The following is a 21963-nucleotide window of genomic DNA, read 5'->3' on the forward strand; positions in this document are numbered from 1 at the left end:
ATCAACTCCTACAGCTCTGCTGTTGGCAATATTTTCTAGGACCCATTTAACTCACTTTTCAGAACGTCTGGCTCTAGTTCAGTGATCCAACCTTTCTATGTATCATCAGTTTCAGCATCTTTTTTGCATAGTTCCTCCAAATATTTGAACCTACTTTTCTTCTTCCTTCAGGAGATCTTTGCATTCTCATATTTGCATAAAAAGGTCTCTTAATTTTCTTAAATAAATCTCTTGTCCTTCCATTCAAGTGTTATCCTCACTCTCTTTGCAGTGCTTAGCTGCAAAGCTAAGCTGTAATTCCTTGTCTCTTCTTATTTAATTCAGCACTTAGCTGGGCAACATTTCTTCTGTCTCTGTTGCCTTTTGAATTCAGCCTTTCTTCAGCTACCTTCAGCATTATCAGCAGCAAGTCATTTTGCTTTCTTTTACATTTCATATTACACTGCAGTAAACGACTGCATAATCCTTTTATTTTAAAACTTTCTCTCTGAAACAACTGCACAAGTATTTATCAGTGTATTCATTTTTAAAGGAACTGGGAATAGGTTGTTTTTTCCCCCAACTGTAATTCTATACAGTAGCTTGTGGATTGTAGCTCTACATCAATGTTATGCTATGTGCTCCTGCTATAAACACAAATAATAGAGCAAAAAACCAAAACCCTTTAACCTTCTCTTACTTCTCCTACATTGACACCGCAATCTACTGATGAATGGCATATGATTACATAATAAATACAGAGGTTATCACACTGCATTCAACACAAGATGACCATAGAGTTACAACTGCCCATGGGGGGAAAAATGGTTCAGCAGTGTACTGGAACTCGAAAGGTCTTTTCTGCCTAGCATTTCACACAGAGGACTCAAGTCTTAGTTGAAGTGCTTGAAGTAGAATGCCTGAAGTAGAATCTTCTAGATTGTACTAAAAGCTTTAGTGACTAAGAATCATTGTATGTTCAAGCATTATAATGGCTGCATATTTACATAATATAAGGACACATCAAATAACTTTGATGAGCAAGTAGAAAAAGGATTGTTGGGGAAGAACAGCTGATAATGAAGGCAGTGTGCAACTGCAGGCCATCTTTTGAGTATTAGATCAATCTTAGTCATCAAATTAGATGAGACCATTCTGAGGACCTTCCAACCAATATATCAGTCACTAATTATACCTTGGACTGCTATCATTATCTCCTTCAACCTTCGGTACTGGCTTAGCAAAACTGTTAACTCTTCTATGCGACGGTCCTATAAAGAAAAGGCAACAACAGTGAATTTATAGGTGCATCAAAATAATCAGATACAGAAATTGGTTTGTGCTGAGTGGAACATTAGGTGAGACCTTTTCTAGTCCTCCAAATCCTGAAGCTGTTTCTGTGGGATGGCTTGTTGTCAAGAGATAAAGCTGTAGATCTCTCGGTTGGACTTTAGCAGATACAAAGGAAAAGCATCATGTTCCTACTGCTGGCACTAGAATTTGATATTTGGAAAACTGTACCTAGATGTTCATTTTCTTGCTTGTAAAAAGCAAATCATAGGACCATTTTGCAGGCACATTTGATAAAATGTGTATAGCTTTTTCATCTCACTTTTGCGGTGACTGCCTTTTCTTTTCTTTTCATATCTAATAAAGTAATAAAATTCTGTTTACTCATTATTTTAACAAGATAACATGCTACTGTAAGTCATCATCAGACTGTCATAACTATTTAAAAAAATAAATTTGATGGAAAATTGTATTTTCTCCTTCAACAACATCTTTACTATAGTAACACCATCTTGATAGAAAACATTTTTAAAGCTGTGCAGCAAGCAGCTGTCAATTTGCTGTGTAAAAACAATCCAGTTGAACAGTCCAGATAAGGGACTGAGAAGTGAGAAATAAGTAGAAATATAACCACTTGTGATTGTGCAATAGAAAGTAAGTTAGATCAAACACAGAATTATTTAAAATTACACTAGAATAAGATTTCACTCTATTTCCTTCACTGCTTAGAAAAAAAAGGTTTTAATACAAGTGGTCCTCAGTTAATGACCACTCATTCAGTGACTGTTCACACCTGTTATGGCGCTGAATGAGTGGTACTAGCGATTACGACATCACAGTGCCCCGCGGTCACCACTGCCAACTTCTTTGCCAGCTTCCGACAAGCAAAGACAATGGGGAAGACGGCAGGAGGTTGCATATGGCACATATGACATCCTCACTTAACGACCAATGGTGATTCACTTCACGATGGCAATCAGGGGTGCCAGAATTGCCAGTGCTAAGTGGCGCAGTCATGTGATGTCGTGCTTTAAGACTGCATTGCTTAGTGACAGCAATTCCGGTCCCAATTGCTGTTGTTAACCAAGGACTACCGGTGCAATGTTCTGGATTTGATTTGGAAGAATTGCTTTGGAATGCAAGAGTCTCATTAAAGTAACCCTGTATGTTTCCAAGACTCTATGGCAGGTATGAAAGTGTCCATGTAGCAGCTCTGCAATCTTGACAAAAGGCATGGTTGCTTCAAGGAGTAGCAAATGGGTGCTGCGTTTGTGCTCCATGCATTCTGCATATCCTCTTTTGAATCAAATCTGAAATACCGCACAACCCTCTTAACAGTACACATTTGCATCAGTGTGCCTCTGCCACTCCCTCTGCTCTAAATAACATCTTGGTTAATGGGACACCGTGTGAGGCCTCTTGCAACGTTCTCTACCTACAACTATTAGAATGCAAAATGATATACACGGTATTTATTTTAAAAGTCGAATTATTGTTGCATGAAGACACATCAGCCTGTAAATTAATACAAAAATATCTATCATCCTTCCTATGCCACACATTCCTCAAAGACATACCAGTCTAATTGGTTTATACAAACACACAGTACTTTTTCTCTCAGTTCCCTTTTTTCCCCAGCTAAGGCTTGAATATATTCTATATCACACAAAATATAAAATATAAGAAAAGCTAGAATAACTATAATAAAAGATTAAGATATTTTACCTGTGTAATAATTAAAAATAAAAAACTCTGGAAGGCTAGAGACAGCATCAGGAAATAACAGGCAGTAAAAAGCCAGTACCATTATACAAAGCCAGAAACCATATCTCATAATGAGTGCATTAGGGATAAAGTCCAAGGAGGAACAGGAGGGCAGAGCAGATACCTAAGGAATGAGGAAGCTGGCCAAAGAAATAAACCAACGAGCACAAATTAATCAATTAGCACTGTGCACAATGAGAATTTGCACAGCAGGACAAATGTACAATCTTTAAAAAGAGAAAGTGCAAGCTGCATGCTTTTTGTCCACATAAGAGCTTCCCTTCTGTTGGATTGGGCTTGGCCAGTTCTAGCAAGGAGTAAGAGAGAGAGAGATGAAGATGAGTGAGGGTATAGGCAAGGATGCTTAGCTGCAGCTGCTTGTGAGCTGCTGATCAAAGCAAGTGGAAGAAGTTTGAGCATGTGCTCAAAGAGGAGTGAGAAACAAAACTGACCGTCTATACATGGGACTCATAAACATAAGGCCAGTTAGATTTAGGAGAAAATTTCGTAACACTAAATAGCAATTTTAATTCTACATGATCACCTATTACAAACTGATTTAAACTTATGATACCCAGCATCTTTCAGTTCAAAAGGGGTGGAAAAATGTAGAGTGGAAATGGAAAGGGTATTCCAGAGCAAGGAGGGTATTTTTTTTCCTCTTAAAATCTCCCTTTTAAATAGTTGGGCTTGTTCTTCTATAATGACATGTGGGAAAGACCTTGGGAGAAGGGGCGATGAGATGCTGCCTAAGGAATGGTCAGATAAGAGACAGCATAGCCTGCAGCTGCATAGCAGGTGGGGCAAGACGCTCAGAAGGGACCCTCCCTAGTTTCTCGGGCTGTAAAGGAGATGGCAGGAGAAGCGTACTTTCAGACTTACAAGATTCTGTTAATGTAGCCTTAGAATAAAGTAGAATTAGCTTATCCGGTCCTGTTTCCTGTCTGGTCTACCTGGTTAAGCTGACATCTTCAGACCAGATAGGAAAGTTGGAGCAAAGCATTCTAGTTCAGCTCTGTGACTCAAAAGCAAAAGGACAGGTGGAGCTGGAAATGAAACAGATCATCTATTAACCTTACCCTCCTCCAAAAAGAAAAAAAAGGAAAGGAAAGGAAAAAAAGAATAAAGAAAAAAAAAAGACTTTCTCACCTTTTCCTGATTTGCAGCTAATAATGATTCCATGCCTACTTTCAAACGCTGGACCTCTTGATCTAAAAACAGAAACAATATGCATAGAGTATGACTACCAGACCGGTACACACAATGATTTAGTGAACTGAGATAGCTAGAGTACCTTCACTGCCCTTCTTCCCACTTAAATGTTATGCAGGTGGCAAATAGTTCTTGTGTACTAGTTCCCAGGTTTTATCAGACATACATGTCTCTTTGAGGGTTTCAGTTTTTGTTCCTCTTCTACACTCTTCTAGCACAAGTGGTGGATGTTTTAAAAAGGATGTTTTAGTGATGTTTTAAAAAGGAATGGCATCTAGGCTTTTTTCCCAATTCCACCCTGTAGAAGCCTTCTTCCCTAGTCTCAGTCTTTTGGTGGAAGTGGGAAGTTTAGGCAGCTACACTAGGGAGGAGAATGTGGGAAAGTTTTCTGCTGTGGATTTCTATACGACATTCAAGTTAATGAAAACACAACAGAAAATAAAAAGCGTAACAGGAAAAAAAATAGCCTAAAATTTGTACAACTAGTGAAAGGTTCGAAGTCTTGAATCTTTAAGTATACACATATCTGTGTCTGTACATAGGCAAATTTCTAGGAGTGCAGAAACTAGTTGCTTATTAAAAAGTAAATCTGCAGCACAAAGTAGCAATATTTTAAATACTGCTTCTAAAAAGATGGAAAGTTTTAAACCCAAAGTGATTTACCTGTTGACCAAAAAAATAAAATAAAAATCAGTCCATCTTCTTAAAACATCACTTGAAATGACAAAGATGTTTATAAAGTTTGGATTTTGTTCTTCTTTCCTGTTTCTAATGATAACTGCCTCTTTCTGTTTTACTAAATGATACAGAACTCCTTGGAAGAAAACCCAGTAATGCCATTCAAGAGAAAAATGGTAGCAAGTGTTCCACTACATCTTCTTCTCTCTAATCTGCTTAAAGGAGTTTTAGGAAAAGTGAGGTCTTGTTGTGCAAGAGCTATTCACAACACACTATAAAAATGTTTTACTATAGTCTTACTAAAATATAAGATCTCTGTGTGCGTTTCTTTTAATGTAGGCCCACTTCATGGCCTTCTTCCTGACTGGGTTGCAAGAATGCAGGCAGCCACTAGATGGTAGCAAAGAGAAACAGAAAACTCCATCCCTTTGCTAGTGGCTGCCTGCATTTTTGCAGCTGGATTTGGTTGCCCTGTTATACAGGTAGTTCTTGACTTACGACGATTCATTTAGCGACTGTTCAAAGTTACCACAGTGCTGAAAAAAGTGACTTATGACTAGTTTTTGAACTTACAACTATCACAGTTTCCCCACAGTCATGTGATCAAAATTCAGGTGCTTGGCAACCAGCATGTATTTACGACAGTTGCAGCATCCTGGGGTCACATGATTGTCATTTGTGATCTTCCCAGCTGGCTTCCAACGAGCAAAATCAATGGGGGAAGCTGGACTTGCTTAATGACCATGTGATTCACTTAATGACCATGGCAAAAAGGTTGTAAAATTGGGTGTGGTCATGTGATACCTCACTTAATGATTGCATTGTTTAGCAATCAAAGTTCTGGTCCCAATTTTGATTGTAAATCGAAGACTACCTGTAGCCTGTATGTACAATTTGGGTTAATAATCTCAGTTTTTTATGTTTGAATTACTCTGAGGTGATTTTCTGTATTAGAGCAGCTTAACCACTCTTCAAAGATGAAAGATCAACAGCTGTAGATAAGTGGTTTGATGTGTTGGATTTCAGTGCTGCCGCTGATCCTCAGGAAGGAGGGAACGCATTCCAAGGAGATAAGAGGTCTCATAGTCCGGACAGCATTGGTGGGAAAGTGAAGAAGTTTGGGGAGGCCCCGTCTTAGAGTCTCCCCAGTTATTTCCTCTTAGGTTAGTGAGGGTAGCTTTAGTCTGGCAAGATTCTGTCTGTATGGTGAGAGCAAATAAAGAACTGGAGTTTTGAATGTACTGACTCGTCGTTGTTCCTGGGCTGGCCCTGACATTTGAGTATTTGAAGTGCCACTATCTGGATGGATGATTCTTCACTGCAGACATGAAATTGCTAGCAGTACATTTTGGGAAAAAGATATAGCTGATGATATAAAAATGGACTTGATTATCTTATCTGCCCAAACAATTCTGAGCAATTTTAAATGGACATTTTAGAAATCCTAGGGTATTCTGTAATGCAAAATGACTCGATTTATTTAAGTTTCGAAGGAATAATTTGCAAAGATGGCAATGTGACACACAAGGAAAGTACAAAGAAAGAATGAGTGCCACCCACAAATATTAGTAGGGTAAGGAGGAAATATCATTTTTATAGTTTCATGCAAAAAATTTGGATTATTAATTCTAAATATTTACAAAGTTTTGTAAAGTATACTGATGACAGTAAAACAATTAGTAATTAAATTTTGTTACTGTATATTAAAATTAAGGTTGACATAGATGCAGTGTGGGGGAAAAAAGACAAAGCCATACAAAATTGCATGCAATGTGCAGTAACCAGACAGAAAAAAATTGTGCATTTTGTATTTAGAGACTTTTGATTAAATTTTCATTATGATTATTAAACTTCTAAAAAAGTCACGTCAAGGTCTTTTAATATTTAAGAACTCTTCCCCTAACAGTGGCTTACTTTATTTATTTATTCTCCATTCAATCATGTCCGATTCTTGGACACTGCCTGGGTCCCTGCAGCTTTCTTGGCAAGGTTTTTCAGAAGTGGCTTGTCATTGCCTGCTTCCTAGGGCTGAGAGAGAGTGACTGGCCCAAGGTCACCCCAGCTGGCTTTGTGCCTAAGGCAGGACAAGAACTCATGGTCTCCAGGTTTCTAGCCTGGTGCCTTTAACCACTATACCAAACTGGCTCTCTGGTTTACTTTATAATACAAGTCAAATATTTTAAAAGGTCAGTTCGTATTATGGATTAACTCCTTTTACAAAACCATAAAAGCTGGAAGAGTACTGGAAATAAAAAGGAAATAAGTCCTTGAGTTGTGCTTAATTCCTGGCGATTATAGTTCTATATGGTTTTCTCTGCAACAATACAATAGTGGTCTGCATTCCAAGATGTTTTTTCAACTATCCAGTCCATCCTACAACCCTGATGTCTACTATCCAAGTAATAATCAGGTCTGATGCTGCTTAGCTTTTTCAAAATCTGCCAAGATCTGTCAGGTATTGTGACCTGCTGTACAAAAGCCCTTAAAAAAATCTTTTTCCATTTATGACAATGGAAGAGACCCAGACTTTATTAAGAGTAAAACCACTGAGATCAACTACATGTAATTACACTATAGCATTTTAGTTACTCAAAATGTAATTAAAGTATAAAGAGCTTATACTGGAGTTTATTGACCTTGACAGAGCCTATTTAAAAGTGTAATGTTGTTATCTAATTCCAAACTGAGATTTATTTTTTTTGACAGATAATACAAACAACAAAAATGTTATACATAACACAAATCTCAAAGTACAGGTAGTCCTTGCTTAATGACCTTAGTTCAGCGACCACTCGAAGTTATGGCAGCACTGAACTAACGGTACTTATGCCTGGTCCCTGAATTTACAGCTGGTGAAGTACCCCCACAGTCATGTGATCAAAATTTGGGCACTTGGCAGCCCACCTGCACTTATGACCACAGGCTCACTTTAACTGCCCCCCCACCTAACTCTCCCCACCCTCTGCCCTTTTGGCCACCCTGCAGGCACTCCTCAGTGGTGGCAGTAGCGCTGGGGCTGAAGTTGATGCCCAGGGCCTTCAGCAGTTTCAGCTGGCTGTCACCTCCCCTGGGCCTCTATTTCAGCCCTGGTGTTGCCACCGCTGCTGAGGAGTGCCACCTCAAGCTCTGCGTCGTGGCCAGCCATCTCAGCACCATAGCACAAAGTCCCAGTCACCCCTGTCATTCTATGCTCTGCAGGCCCTGCCATGCCCAGCTGACCTTTGCTGTCTTCCTCCTGCTACTGACAAGGTGCGCCCAGCCTGGCCCTGTGTGAGGCCATGCTAGGCCTTCTTCCCAAGGCCGCTTGTGCCGTTCTCCAAATAGTGCATACCATTCTTGTGAAGTTTCAGAAGGCCTCTGAAGCTTTCCAAAGGCTTTCCAAAGCATTGTGAGAACAGCATGCACTATTTGGACAATGGTGCAAGTGGCCTTAGGAAGAAGGCCTGGTGTGGCCAGCAGCTGCTTTGCATAGGGCCAGGCTGGTCACACCTCGTCAGCAAAGACAGCAAAGGTCAGCTGAGTGCAGCAGGGCCTGCAGAGCACAGGATGCTGGGGGCAGCTGGGGCTTTGTGCCCTGGTGCTGGGGTAGCTGGCTGTGGCACAGGGCTTGAGGTGGCACTCCTCGATGGCAGTGCTGGGGCTGAAGTAGAGACCTGGGGGCAGTGGCAGCTGGCTGAGACTGCTGAAGGCCCTAGGCCTCTACTTCAGCCCCAGTGCCACTGCTGTAGAATGCCATTGTCCCGGGTGGCCAAAAGAGCAGAGATGGGGGCAAAATAGGCAGGTGGGGGGAACTGAAGAGGAGGCAGTCTCTTATCTTACTGAGGCTCAGGGCAGGGAGGGACCAAGCTGGGAATGGCTTGGATTGGGGTAGGTCCTTGCCTAATGACTGGTGGGATTTGGTTAACGACTGCAACGGGGACAGCCAGGATTGCCATCACTAAGCAATGCGGTCACGTGACATTGCACTTTACGACCGCATCGCTTAGTGACAGAAATTCCGGCCCAATTACCATCATAACTTGAGGACTACCAGTATTTATATCATTCAAATAGCTGTCTGGCTGCTTTAAACAGTGAGTTATTCACATTATGATTTAGCAGCAAATTATAAATCAATGTTCACTGCTGCAGAAATCTATTTTATTAGCTGCAATTTGTGTTTAAAAGGCAAGAAAGTGAAATCTCTGGGCTTACGTTTTTCTTTTAGCCTTTTCTTATAAACTTCCTCTACGACAGGAAATGGAAAAAGTCAATGAAGAATGCAGGAAAAAAACAGAGGAGATAACTATATGCAATTCCATCAAAATATGCATCCAGAAATAAAAGTTATACTTGTCATTACAGATCTCTTTCCGTTTTCAAAAGGAAGTAAGAATGATTATGAAAGGAGCCAAGCCACTTAAAATGGATAGGCCCTCCTTCTTTTGGAATTCACAGACAGTTCAGTGGTCTTCAAAAACAAGTGAATTTGCTAACATTTCTAGCAATTTTTAGACAAATAGTAAAATCTAGTAATACATGCATATATTATAATACAACATGCAAAAACATTATGAATAACTAAAACCAGTACTAGAACTCCTGTCCATTTAATAAGTAATGCAATTCCTAGTGTGTCTCAAGACATCTTTGAAAAAATTAAACCAAAATATAGTCATTTATCTGTGGGAAACCACCACTAATTCAATTTTACTGCCCATATAATAGAAGAACAAAGATTCAGTCTCCCACATTTGATCTGGTAGAAGAATTAAGGGCTGAATAATTATTGTATAATATTATGAAATCATCAAGTTGGAAAGGGTCATGTACACCATTAAATCCAATCCCTGACTCAGTGCAGGAATCCAGATGAGCATCTCTGACAGACGACTCTCCAATCCTTACTGGAACACACCCACTAAACATATCTTTGTTTGTGTGCTTGATGGATAAAGCCTATTCAGTTTGGCCAGTAAGAGAGAGTAAGAATAACATTTAATAAATGTTGCCCATTGTTTTATATAAACTGTAATACATAATAATGTAATTAGTAAAAATAATGCTCTTCCCCAGAATACGGAGATCAAGTCAATCTCCTGTAAACTCCTAGCTTGCCTAGTATAGAACAAGACTGCAGTGGGAATTCCACCTGAATTGCTGCAAACCAATTAAAACTGTTACACAATACATAGATAATAAAGCAGGATGTGGGTCTGCAACTGATAAACTCAGAAATGCTGTATGGATAATTGAGAAAATCAGTTTTCATTCTCTTTGGTATAATGGCTATCTATTATACTCATTTTAAATATTAACAGTCTGCATGTGATTCTTAAAAACAGCTGGCAGTAACAGAAATATAAGCAAACACTGTTACCTCTTTCTGCAATTTCATTATTTGCTGATGTCCTCGAGATTTGACTCTGTAATCGTTCAATTTCTGAGTCTTTTAGAGCTAACTGTTCTTGAAGCTGTGCTATTTCAGCCTAAAAGAACAGATAAACAGTAATTTTACTTCTATCTTAACCCCTGGTCAAGGAATCAGTACACAAAGAATCACTGTGAATTATTTCTTGTAATAATATCAGAAAAAACAAAACAAGCCCCCCACTTGTTTTTATTTTTTTAAGGTATTAGAAGACCAGATGATGGATCCATATATGATCCTACACATATCCTAGTTTTACACAACATGAACTATTGCTTTTAATTAAAATGTAGGAAATATTTGGCTAGAGAAGGTTCGAGAGAGGAATGGCTTTTGCATACAAGTGGGGTTTCAGAACAACTGGCAACTGAAAACAACTGTTAGGTTATGGTCTAGAGAAGTGGTCCCCAAACTCCTCAGCTCATTGACCCCTTCATGAAGTTTCAGATTGTTCATCGACCTCCATTTATTATATGAACATAATTTAATAAATACTACTTTAACTAATAGTACTACAAATAACAACAACAACAACAAAAATGGATAGTCCCATTGACCACTTTGCAGAACCCTGGTCTAAAGTCTGGTGGATAGGTGGCATACAAATTATTGTACATGTATACATACATATTTTGACATGTCCTCTCTTTCTATGACATTTTTTTTATTTAACCTGTAGCAACTAGCAATTTTAAAGAGCAAAATAAATCCAATACTCATTCTAACAGTGTTAAATGACAGAAATATTCTGCAAGACTGTTTCTCAGGAACAGGTCTGTGCAAAATGTTTTACGCTCCATAAAAACTTTTTTCCCCTTTGTATGTGGGTATTTCCTCCCTTATTTCTTTCTGCTGCTTCCCTATAAAAAAGCATTCTTGTTGGCCAATTCAGAAACAAAACAAGAAGAAGAACTGAAGTGCACATTACAACCCTCTGGAAATGAGAATATACATCCTAGAGAGTATTTCAAATTAGATTATTGAGTATTTTGGGGGAGATGGGCGGTAACAAAATTTGAATAAATAAAGAAATAAATTTGGTCCAGATCTTTCCTAGGGCAAACCTGGAATGTTTCTCTGGATTGTGATGCTTACTTTAGTTGCTTTCAGTTTCCATTCATATTGAGTCCTTTCGTTTTCTAGCTCTTCAACCTTAATTTTCAGGTGTTTGAGTTCCTGTAACAAATTCTGCAGGGAGTGAGAGATTAAAAAATACTTCTTAATGACATTGCGTTTACAGTTTCACTCATGTGTCCAATCATCTCTATATTAATCACAGGTAAACATTGTTATCACTGGCAAAGATGTTCCATGGTTAAATTTATGTTATGGTACAACCACTTGACTGAAAATAGTAAGGACTGCAGTAAGGCAGTGTTTATTAAAGTTGGGCATAGGACCCCTGCGGGTCCCCCAAGACCCTCCCAGGGGTTAGCAAAATCAAAATTATTTGCCAGCCTTTTAAAAGTGGGAAGGGGTCCTGAGAGAAAAAAGTTTAAGAAACACTGCAGTAGGGGAAGCAAAATAAAACTTTCTATTATTTGCGGCAAATATGCTGTTTTATTTATAAGACAGAAACTTCCATTCCTAATCTCCTTTCGTTAATATGAGAGTTTGGTATTCTCTCTTAATATTATATAGAGTCACTTCAAATTCCATTTTTAGCTTTAATTACAAAAAGATAACTTCTGCCAGTATATCCCAACATAACATGCCTTCTTCCTGAATGAGATGGAAAAGCTAGGTCTTAACTATTCTCCTGAAACTCAGGGAGGGGATAGACTGGATCTATGTGGAGAGGGAGTTCCCACACATAGAGGCAGTAATAAAAATTGCCTATTTCTTAGGTCCTGTCAGATGGCATTCTTGGATAGACGGGAGCTGGAGGAAGTTGTCCCTACTTGATCTAATCTGATGGGGAAAAGAATATATATAATATTTTGGGTCAGTTTCTTTCAGTTTTGTTTTGTTTTTCAGTCTATGTTAGATAACCAATTACTATAATATAGTTAATGTAAGGCAACAGTATAGATTGAAGCAAAGGCATTACTTTAAAGAAATCAGCAGCAGTAAAACGAATGTGTCCAAAATGTGATTCTCCAAGTTTCAGAAAATAACACTGCAGCTTGAACAACCCTGGGCTAGTAATAAATCTTAAAATGAGCTTATGTTAGGCATACCAGTGTCAGTCCTCTCCTGTTGAATTCCACGAGCTTATCCAAGATAGCTTTCAGCCTGACATATAAAGTGGTTTTAATCAAACAGAGTGAAGATTTATTCTACAAAACCCAGATAGCCCTAACTGATGTGTTTTGCAGAATAAGCAATTAACATTTATGTGTTTTAAACAAAGCAATACACAACTTTTATAGTGGCTTCCCTGTGCCCCATTTATGTGATTCTCTTAAATAAAATGTACAAAATAAAAGAAAGTCAGATGCCTATAATTTAAACACATTTTGAAGCTCATTGTCTTAAATGGAGGCCCACAGTAATTTTCTCATGTCCATCAAACAATGGGTTTGATACATTATGCTAATATATTATAGATAAACCTTTAAAAATTACTTAATGTGTTTAATAATACATTAATTACTATAAAATCTAATTTAAAAAACAGATTATGTCTGAAATGATTTTTTGATTTTTTTGTTAATTACACATGATTAAAACAGATTTACCAAACTAAGCAATTAGAAAGAAGCACTGAATATCCCTAAGGGATATTTAACCAGACCTTTACAATTCGCAGCACAGTTCTGCTTTAGTGACATAGGTTAAAATTTTCAGATGTTAACAAATTAGACATTAAGTACAACATAGGGGTAACACTGTAATCCATAATTTGAAACTACCTGCATATAGTAAAAATGGGTTTTACAAATAAGGCCAGAATATACCCAAAGTTGGATCACCATTACAATTTTATATCAGGAATAGCCACTGCTACTTCAAGCACAGCTCTTTAGCTTTGACAAAGTTTAACAAAATCCCTTTAAGTCTAATATAGTTGTAGAAGATAAAACTGATTTACATCTGGGAGTCATGGCCTGTTACTGCACCAACTCCAAGACAAGCCAAGCAAAACCTGCCTCTTACTTTGTTACGAAACATAGCATTCTGTATAAGCAGCATCAGTTCATGCCAAGTGGCCACAGCAAACTCTGGTTAGTAATGTTTAGTTTATTCCCCCCCCCTCAAAAAAAAGGACAATGCATAGATTCAGGCTATTATTTGACCTTCATACTTCACACTGAAAGCAATTCTCCTGTGAAGGGAACTCTGTCACCAATTCAGTGCTGTCTTGAGAACCAAGTGCCTCCACACTTGTCTTCCTACTGTGAGATTTTCTTCCCTGGATTTGACTGTTAATCTCCAGTTGTAGTCTACACATCTGTTCTTGCAATTCACTGATCAGGTTGACTACTGACTAAATAAGAAACACAGAAAATGACATCCAGAGACAATATGAAATCAAGCCAAGAACATAGCTCTTAAATGGTTGGGAGAAAAAAATGAGTCACAAGAACAGGCATTAAGGTGTTCTCTTTTGTGAAATAGTGAAAAGCAAAGGGACCATTCCACAGAGCAGATTCCGATGCTTAAAACAACAACCACAACTATTCCTTCTCAATCTTAAGAAGCTCAGATGGCAAGTAACATCATGAGAGACAAAATAATGCATTGTGAGGACTCAGAAGTCCTATAGCTTGATAAATGACTCTAGCTCATTAAGAATGCATATCTGCAACTGATTTCCTGAACATCTGCCTATAATCATACCAAACCAATGCTTCTTTTGCCATATTGTAGAAGGAAGGAACCATGTCCGCAAAGCTTAATATTACATTTCTTAAAAGAATATACACAGTAAAAAGAAATGGTGCATCTCTATTAATTAAGGCTAGGCAATTCTTTAGATTTAGTTGGGAAAACATGCTTCCAAAAACTTGGAAAGGGAATGTAGCACCTATCTGTAGCTCATTAAAGCATTCCTGTTTTTTTACAGAATCACACAACTACTGCAAAAAGGTGCTATGCTTATGGTCCTATGTTTTGAAGCACTTCTTCCAAAAAGAATCTGAAGCACTGATAGTCTTAATCCTATACTAAAAAGAAGTACCAAAGGCCTCATAGATCACAAGCTTTCATAAAATATTCTTAAGAACTTGGTTATCATGGAACTTTACTAAACAGCAGAATTTCCCTTGTTGTTTTCCCGGCAACAACACAGAGGTGCTTTATCGCTGTCTTCTTCTGGGATAGTGTTCAATTTCCTAGTCTAGCCTGGGATTTCCCATCTATGTACTTAACCAGCTCTGACTATGCTTGTTCAAGACCAACTAAGATCAGCTAGGTGCTGCCACTGTTCTGAGATAATCTTGATAGTTCTTAAAAATCAGTTATAAACACAAGCATCCCTAAATGATGCCCATCAATGTCTACCAATATTTTATTTTTTAATGCCTTCTAGATCTCTTTCAAGAACGATGAATTGAAAGTATATCCTACAAACACCCTGGAATTCTTTTTAAATCACAAAGATTCAATGGCAGAAAGAGAGACATTGAAAACATCCTCTGAAAGAAGAATAGCTGAAAACAGTATCTCAGTATATAAAGCTACAATAAAAGCACAGAGACTCTTTGCAAAGTTCATGGAGCCAAGATAGACGAGAAAGCTTGGTTAAAGTTGCATCTGGTTATCATTCCACAACCTCAGTTTGTGCTTTAACATTATGATACACACATACACACACCACAGAGGCATAATTAAACTCTCTATCAACATTCCATCTGGTTTATATATTTGATGAGCATCACCTCATCTATTTTCACATGAAAGATAACTTTAAACTTTTAAACATTATTGCAGCGTAGAATGATTAAAAGTCAAATCTAACTTTATGCTGGAGTATAATTACTACTTGGGACAGGGCATGGCTCTATATGGTTATATATGCAGAGGCCAACTTTGTATTCAAATAAAATTGCATCTTAAATTCATATAAGAAAATCAATTCTAGGTAAGGCATTCAAGAATGAAAATTATAAAAGTCTCAAATTCCATGTTCTCAATCTTTTTGCTTACAGTATAAATTGGAAATATTTGCAGAAAGTCCTTAAGTTTTGGGAAGAAATTCTGAATGTATGATTTTGGAGAGAAAACCCTCTCACTAAGCCAGAATCAAACTGCAGCTGCAGATAGTTTGCATGGAAAGAGAAGTACAGTACGTATTCTTCAGTGGGCATTCATTTTCAAAATGGAAGAGACGGGATTCTGACAGGTTGCCTTTGCTTAGCTAAAAGCAGATGCTAAACCCTTCCCCTGCTTCTACCTCTCAGTCAGGGTGATCCAGGGGCTGCATCACCCAATTCTTGTGTCACCAGTACAATAACTACAGCTCTGTTTTTCATGACATTTTGTCGCCATAGGAACCATTTCACAGACTCTGTAGAGCAACATGATTCTGCTGCTCTTCCTTCCATCTGTTTCTGTTTACTCCCAAGTCCTGTCTGAAAAAACTGTTACATTAGTTTCATCTGGTTTCCACTACCTTTGCTGCTGCTTCTCAGAATTAAGATGGGAGGCAGATTGAACTAGAGTGGGAAAGAATAAATATGACCTCTCTGATTTAAGCCAATCTGTTATTATTTCTCCACAGGGCACTATTCTCTGTGTGTCTTGACTGAAATAGAGGAAGCACAGAACACCGTTTCACAGAGATAAACCCACTGCCACGGAAATTGTGCAGCAGGAATATTTATTTACTTTATTCAAATTGGATGCCGTCCAGCTCCAACCAATGTGAGGTGACTCACATCAATAAAACACAATAAAACCCAACAAATTACAGAAATTAATCAAAACAAGTACAAAAAATAACTACAAAATAATCACAAGATGGCAATCCAACAACAAAACAACTATAACACATCATAAATGGGGGAATCTCAGGAACTCTAACCCAAGACCTGGGTAAATAGCTACACTATTTGTGTAAGATGAAAATCCAACTGGAAAGTTTTCTAACTGAACTGTAGAACTGATTACACAAGTATGAACTTAATCTAGATCAGATCCTTTGATACTGGATTATGAAAGTGATAACACAATGGGCAAAGCTCTACAGGAATAATCGGAAGAGGTGCTTCTGAAATGATCTGCTTTCCCTAAAGAATTGGGTGGTAGGAAAGGACTAATTTTTATTTTTAAACTACATCAGGAGTATAAAATATGCAGCCTTCAGACCATGCGTGGCCAGATGGGGGACTAACTCCAAGTATCACATCAGAATGGACAGGGCCAACATTCTTGTTTTGCAAGGCTTAATATATCTATTTCATCTCCTAATCATCCACCTCAGAAGAGGCAAAATTAGCTGTGTCCCATTTATTCTGGCAGCTTCTCCCTTCCACTTGCTTTTCTGTTAAAAGAGGAAAATCTGCAGTGTTTTCTTTTCAGGAGAGTTTCACTGTTCTTGCACCCTCCATTGATAAAGGAAAAAAACACAGCAGGGGGGATGGGAAAAGAGCTAAATTCTGCTATTACAAAAACCTCTACAAAATGCTAAAATAAAAAAATACAGATTGTAAAGCAACAAATAGTCAATAAAATAAAGCTAAGGAAAAATCTACTCACTCAGTTAACTTTCCCTCTGACATAGATCTATCTAGATCTAGATCTTATCCAGATCCAGAACTAGGCTGAGCAGAAGGATGAAGAAAGAGCTCAGAAAAATATAGGAAATATTGTCATCTGCTCTCTCTGCTGGAAATGGAGTCTTTACAAAGACTTTCTTGCCCCAACAGAGGAACATGCCAGTACCCAGCTTTAATAATGTAGAAACCAATCTGGGCAGAGTTCTGATCAAAGCTTCAGGAATCGAAAAGGTAAACAAACAAGGCTTACCTCAGCTTTGTTCTGCTTCTGTTCATACTCGCTTTGTTCCTTCTCCACTCCAACCAGCTTGATCTTTAGATCTGAAACTTCTGCCATTAGATCCAATTTCTGGGTTTCTAGCAATGTCCGACTTAACAGTTCCTGCAAAAAGAGAAGATGACTTTTCCAGTTATTAAATTCTAAAAAAAACTGAAAAGATCATGTATATGCAACATTATTATTATTATTATTATTTTGTCGAACAGCTTTAGCATTCTGTATATGGTTTTGTTAAATATGTTTTGAATTATAGAAACACTCAAATAAACATTTATTACCGCTAATTAAAATTGTTTACTTCAGTAAATAAAAATTATTTTATTTTATTTATTTTACGTTTGTATTTTTATCCCGCCTTTATTATTTTTATAAATAACTCAAGGCAGCGAACATACCTAACGCTCCTTCCTCCTCCTACTTTCCCCACAACAACAACCCTGTGAGGTGAGTTGGGCTGAGAGAAAGTGACTGGCCCAAGGTCACCCAGCTGGCTTTCATGCCTAAGGCAGGACTAGAACTCACAGACTCCTGGTTTCTAGCCCAGCACCTTAACCACTAGACCAAACTGGCTAAACTATAGCTGTTAGAACAGAGTAAAAATAACAAAAATAAAGGGTTCCCTCTCCCTCCAGGGGTTCATCTAGAATACAGAACAAAATTGTTTTACTATTTTTGGTTGAGAAAAGTGTATATGGGAGAATGGATTTTTGAGCAGGAAATGGCAAGAGGGAAAATGTTTGCCTTTTTTCCCTCTGTCCTCCCACAAAGATGACTGGATAGGACATATTTCAAAAACATAATACAAAGGAATTCTTTATATTAGAAACATTGCAACAATTGTTTTTGACTGGGATTGCTCTAGTTTAAAACTCACACAAATTGTTCGGTGGAACAATCTTAAGAAGAACTAGAAAATGAATGAGTGTTAAGGATTTCATGAAGCCACATGCTACTACAGTATATGGAAATACTCTAACAGCATTGTGTTGCATTTTTCTCACAGCTAGATCGCTGACCCCATCTTTTCTGGACACTAGAAAACTTCTGAGCAACAATATCAGCAAGGGAACACTAAATAGAAGTGACCAGGACCCTTTGCAAATAATATGGCATCAAAATCAGGTCAGTGGAACAATTTTATCCACGTAATCCAGATTTATAGAAACCTCACTTACCAAACTGCTTCCACTTTAGAATTTAATCAGAATCACAGTCTGAACATGAGCCAACAGTGTGATATAAATGCTTATAGTTTAAAGATCAAGAGAAGTTATCATTTGTCTCTACTCTCTATTGGTCACACTAGAATATTGCATCCAGTGCTAGATGCCACATCTTAGGAAAAAGACTGACAAATTGGAGCATATCCAGAGGAGAGTAACTAAGGGTCTTGGAAAGAAAAAGACTGAGGAACAATTAGAGGTGGTGAGCTTGTTTAGCTTGGAGAAGAATGCAAGGAGATATGGTAGCCATATTCAAAAGGACTGTCATGGTGAAGCTGAGGTAGAATTGCTCACAGATGCTGCAGAAGACAGGACAAGAAACAATGGGTTAAATGATAAGTAATTTTTTTCAGTTGGATGTCAGGAAAAAAAAGTCCTAACTTTAACAGTAGTTCCACAGTAAATGGTGGTGGACTCTCCTTCACTGAAAGTGCTTAAAAAGAAAGTGAATGGTCACCTGTCAGCGATGCTATAGTGGTAGATTCCTACCCTGGGCAGAGGTTTGAACCACATGATCTCCAAGGTCCTCTTTAATCTTTATATTCCATGAGTATTCATAACCAATGATTGCCAGACAACCATACACTTGAGCAATTTAAATACTTTGGCTCAATAGTCCAAGAACAGAAAATAGCTGCCACAGATGATATCAACAATTAAATTGGCCAGGTTGCTTCAGCCTTCAGCATGATGCCTCTGGAGAAAAAGCAGCATAAGGATTGCTACTAAAATGCACAGCTACCAGTAATTAACATTATCAATGCTGCTGTTACAGTACAAAGTCTTGGACCTTGCCTCAAAATGATTTGAAAATGGTTGAAGTTTTTCAAATGTTTTGCCTGGGCAAAGTATTATAGATTTCAATCTGTGCATAATACAAAATGAAACAATTAAAGAATGGTGCTGCAACCAACTTATGCTAGCTGATAAAATTCAGAAACATCAATGTGGTAGTTAGGCACAACTTCCACATGACCCCATGCCAACTTCTTTATCGACTTCTCTGGAAATCACACCCGTGGGTTGGAAAGTATAGAGATGAGCTCCAAAAAAACTTTGGCTGAAGCATGTGGAAGAGGTTCCAGCAAAACTGAATAGACTCAACCCAACAGAAGTGAAGCAACAGGACCACAACAAAACAATAACAAAAACAAATGGAGGAATATGCTGTGCAACATCATCAAAACCATAGTATCTACTGATTACTGTAGATCATTATGAGATATAAGCTAAGGACTTTAACATCAAGATCAGATAATGAATACAGAGATCTGAAAGGCATGCAGCAAAATGACACAGAAGAAGTAGCCATGAGGTATTTGAACACCATATTTGAGAATTGTATATAGAAACACTGTTCAATGGAGGCAGTTTTCGACTGGGCACTGGATTATACATATATACGTTAATGTTTAGCTGAATGTATGAATTGCATCATAACATACACATCACAATAGAACATCTATACTGTCCTAAACTATGAACTACAACTATAAATTCTCAAAGTTTGTTTTATGTTTTTGTTTAATCCAGGTTATATTTCAGTGATGCCATTTTAAATGGTAACCAGATGATACTTGTGGTCCAGAAAATCTACTGAACCGAAGATTATCTGAAGTGGAACTTAAAGAAATCACCATGGCATAGTTGCTAACATATGGAAGTAATTACTTCTATTTTCAAGTAGATGCTTACATTGACCAAATCATTAGTGGAATATGGCCCACTTTGCTATGTGGAAATTACAGAGTATTCCAGCAGTATGATGCAATTGGAAGGCAGCTTAAATAAATATGGAGTTGTAAGAAGTAAAAGTACAGTTTGGGGTTATTACTTTTGAAGTGAAAATACAATATGTGCTATCCGCAGACTATAGAAACTCCAGCATGAACTGCAAAGAAATCAAAGTACAGCCATAGAGAATGGAATATTGCATTATTTATTATGCTTCTAGATAATGTCTAAACTATTGTTTTATTTACATTAATCTACATATGTTTATTACTGATCAAAATAGTTCCTAGAAAAGAATTGGTTTCTTTAAAAAACAATAACCCAAGTGCAATGATTAAAAAATTATGAATGATTCACATAGTCTTAAATCACTCACATTTCTCAAACATAATACTATAAATTAACATTGTATATTATCTTTAAGTTAAGATTAATTTTTAAACTAAGTAGGCCATCTTCCATGAGTTTATTTGCATTTTATATGACTTATAATACAAGTGTACTTTTTAAAAAATTCATGTGAAATAAATACATTAAATAAATATATAAATAATATAGAACAGCAGTAAAAAGTACTGTATAATAAATAGTATAAACATATAGAACAGTTTTGAACTGAAAGTTTCAAAAAAGCACATTGTTTTTGAAATTTTTAGTTTATTTAAAATAGAATTATTTAACAAAATCTGAAGAATGCAGTTTAGGTCAGCCACAAATCCCCAACCTTCAAGATTGGGAACAACATTGGGAACAAAGCAGGAACTCTTATACTGCAATGGAACACCCCAAAACAATACATGTGCTGCATTAAATATATACAGTATATTGTTGAAAGAACAAACTATTATGTTTTATCTGTTCATGGAAGAAGTTTGGAAACAAATAGGCTGGAATCCTACCTGCTTTGCAAAATTCAGCAAGAATCACCATTGTATGAAGGCTGCACTTTAGAAGAAGCGGGAGTCAGCTCAGATGTAGAAGGAATGGGATGCTTATTTAAGTCAAAACATAGCTAAGAATCTGACTGTCTTGCACGAGTTCAAGATTACACAGTAACAGGCGGTGGATTGCAGCCTTCTACTACACTGTTTAAAACACTGCAAATCCAAAAAGAGGAGATGCCCCACACTTGCCAGAGCAAACCATTTCAACACGTAGGCTTGTGAGTTTATAATCCAAGATTAATTTTAGATGTAACTCGCAAAGTCTTAAACAAGAACATTTTTCAGGGGAGAAGTTGAGCTTTAACAGATCAAAAACCTCCTGCTGCATTGTAGCAATTATAATATCTGCATAACATTAACACCTACTGTAAGTCCCTTTTGTGTTACATCTGTTTGAGATCTGAAACCTGAAAAGAGGGGCAGTCTTGTTTTTACATGTTGGTAAGAATAGCCAGCCTGCCTTGGTGACAGAACCCAGCTGACCTTGGCTGAACTTGTATGGGAGATGATCAGAAATCTCAGGGCCAAAGGCCAGACTGGGAAACTGAAAAATGTCCTGGAAAAAGGAAAAAGCTTAGGAAATAAAATGGCAGCTTCAGAAGTTTCCAAGGAAAGCTGAGAAACAGGGCATAAGTCGCTGGAAGAATGTACACGATAGAAAATAGCAAAATGCAAGCTGTGTAGTGCAACATGCAAGCCTGAGGAATGCATGTTAGAACTGTATGAGACATAAATAAGAACGGGGTCAAGTGCGGCTATTTTTATCTCAGACATCAATTCCAGCTGT

General features: G+C 37.6%; 1 protein-coding gene across 6 annotated transcripts in view; it reads right to left on the bottom strand.

Moving 5' to 3' along the window:
- Nucleotides 1-21963, bottom strand: part of PPFIBP2 (PPFIA binding protein 2) — a 116396-nt gene that overhangs the window by 24435 nt on the left and 69998 nt on the right. For 4 of the 6 annotated variants that reach the window (XM_063289493.1, XM_063289496.1, XM_063289498.1 and 1 more), the window contains 6 exons: nt 17246-17377; nt 11429-11521; nt 10283-10391; nt 9118-9150; nt 4183-4244; nt 1175-1250 (listed from right to left, as the gene is read on the bottom strand). In XM_063289493.1, coding sequence (XP_063145563.1) covers nt 1175-1250; nt 4183-4244; nt 9118-9150; nt 10283-10391; nt 11429-11521; nt 17246-17377 — 505 coding nt within the window. The remainder of the gene's footprint in view (nt 1-1174; nt 1251-4182; nt 4245-9117; nt 9151-10282; nt 10392-11428; nt 11522-17245; nt 17378-21963) is intronic. The other 2 variants (XM_063289495.1, XM_063289497.1) reach the window with 1 other exon arrangement.

Source organism: Candoia aspera, chromosome 1, assembly GCF_035149785.1.
Source record: "Candoia aspera isolate rCanAsp1 chromosome 1, rCanAsp1.hap2, whole genome shotgun sequence".
Taxonomy (NCBI): domain Eukaryota; kingdom Metazoa; phylum Chordata; class Lepidosauria; order Squamata; family Boidae; genus Candoia; species Candoia aspera.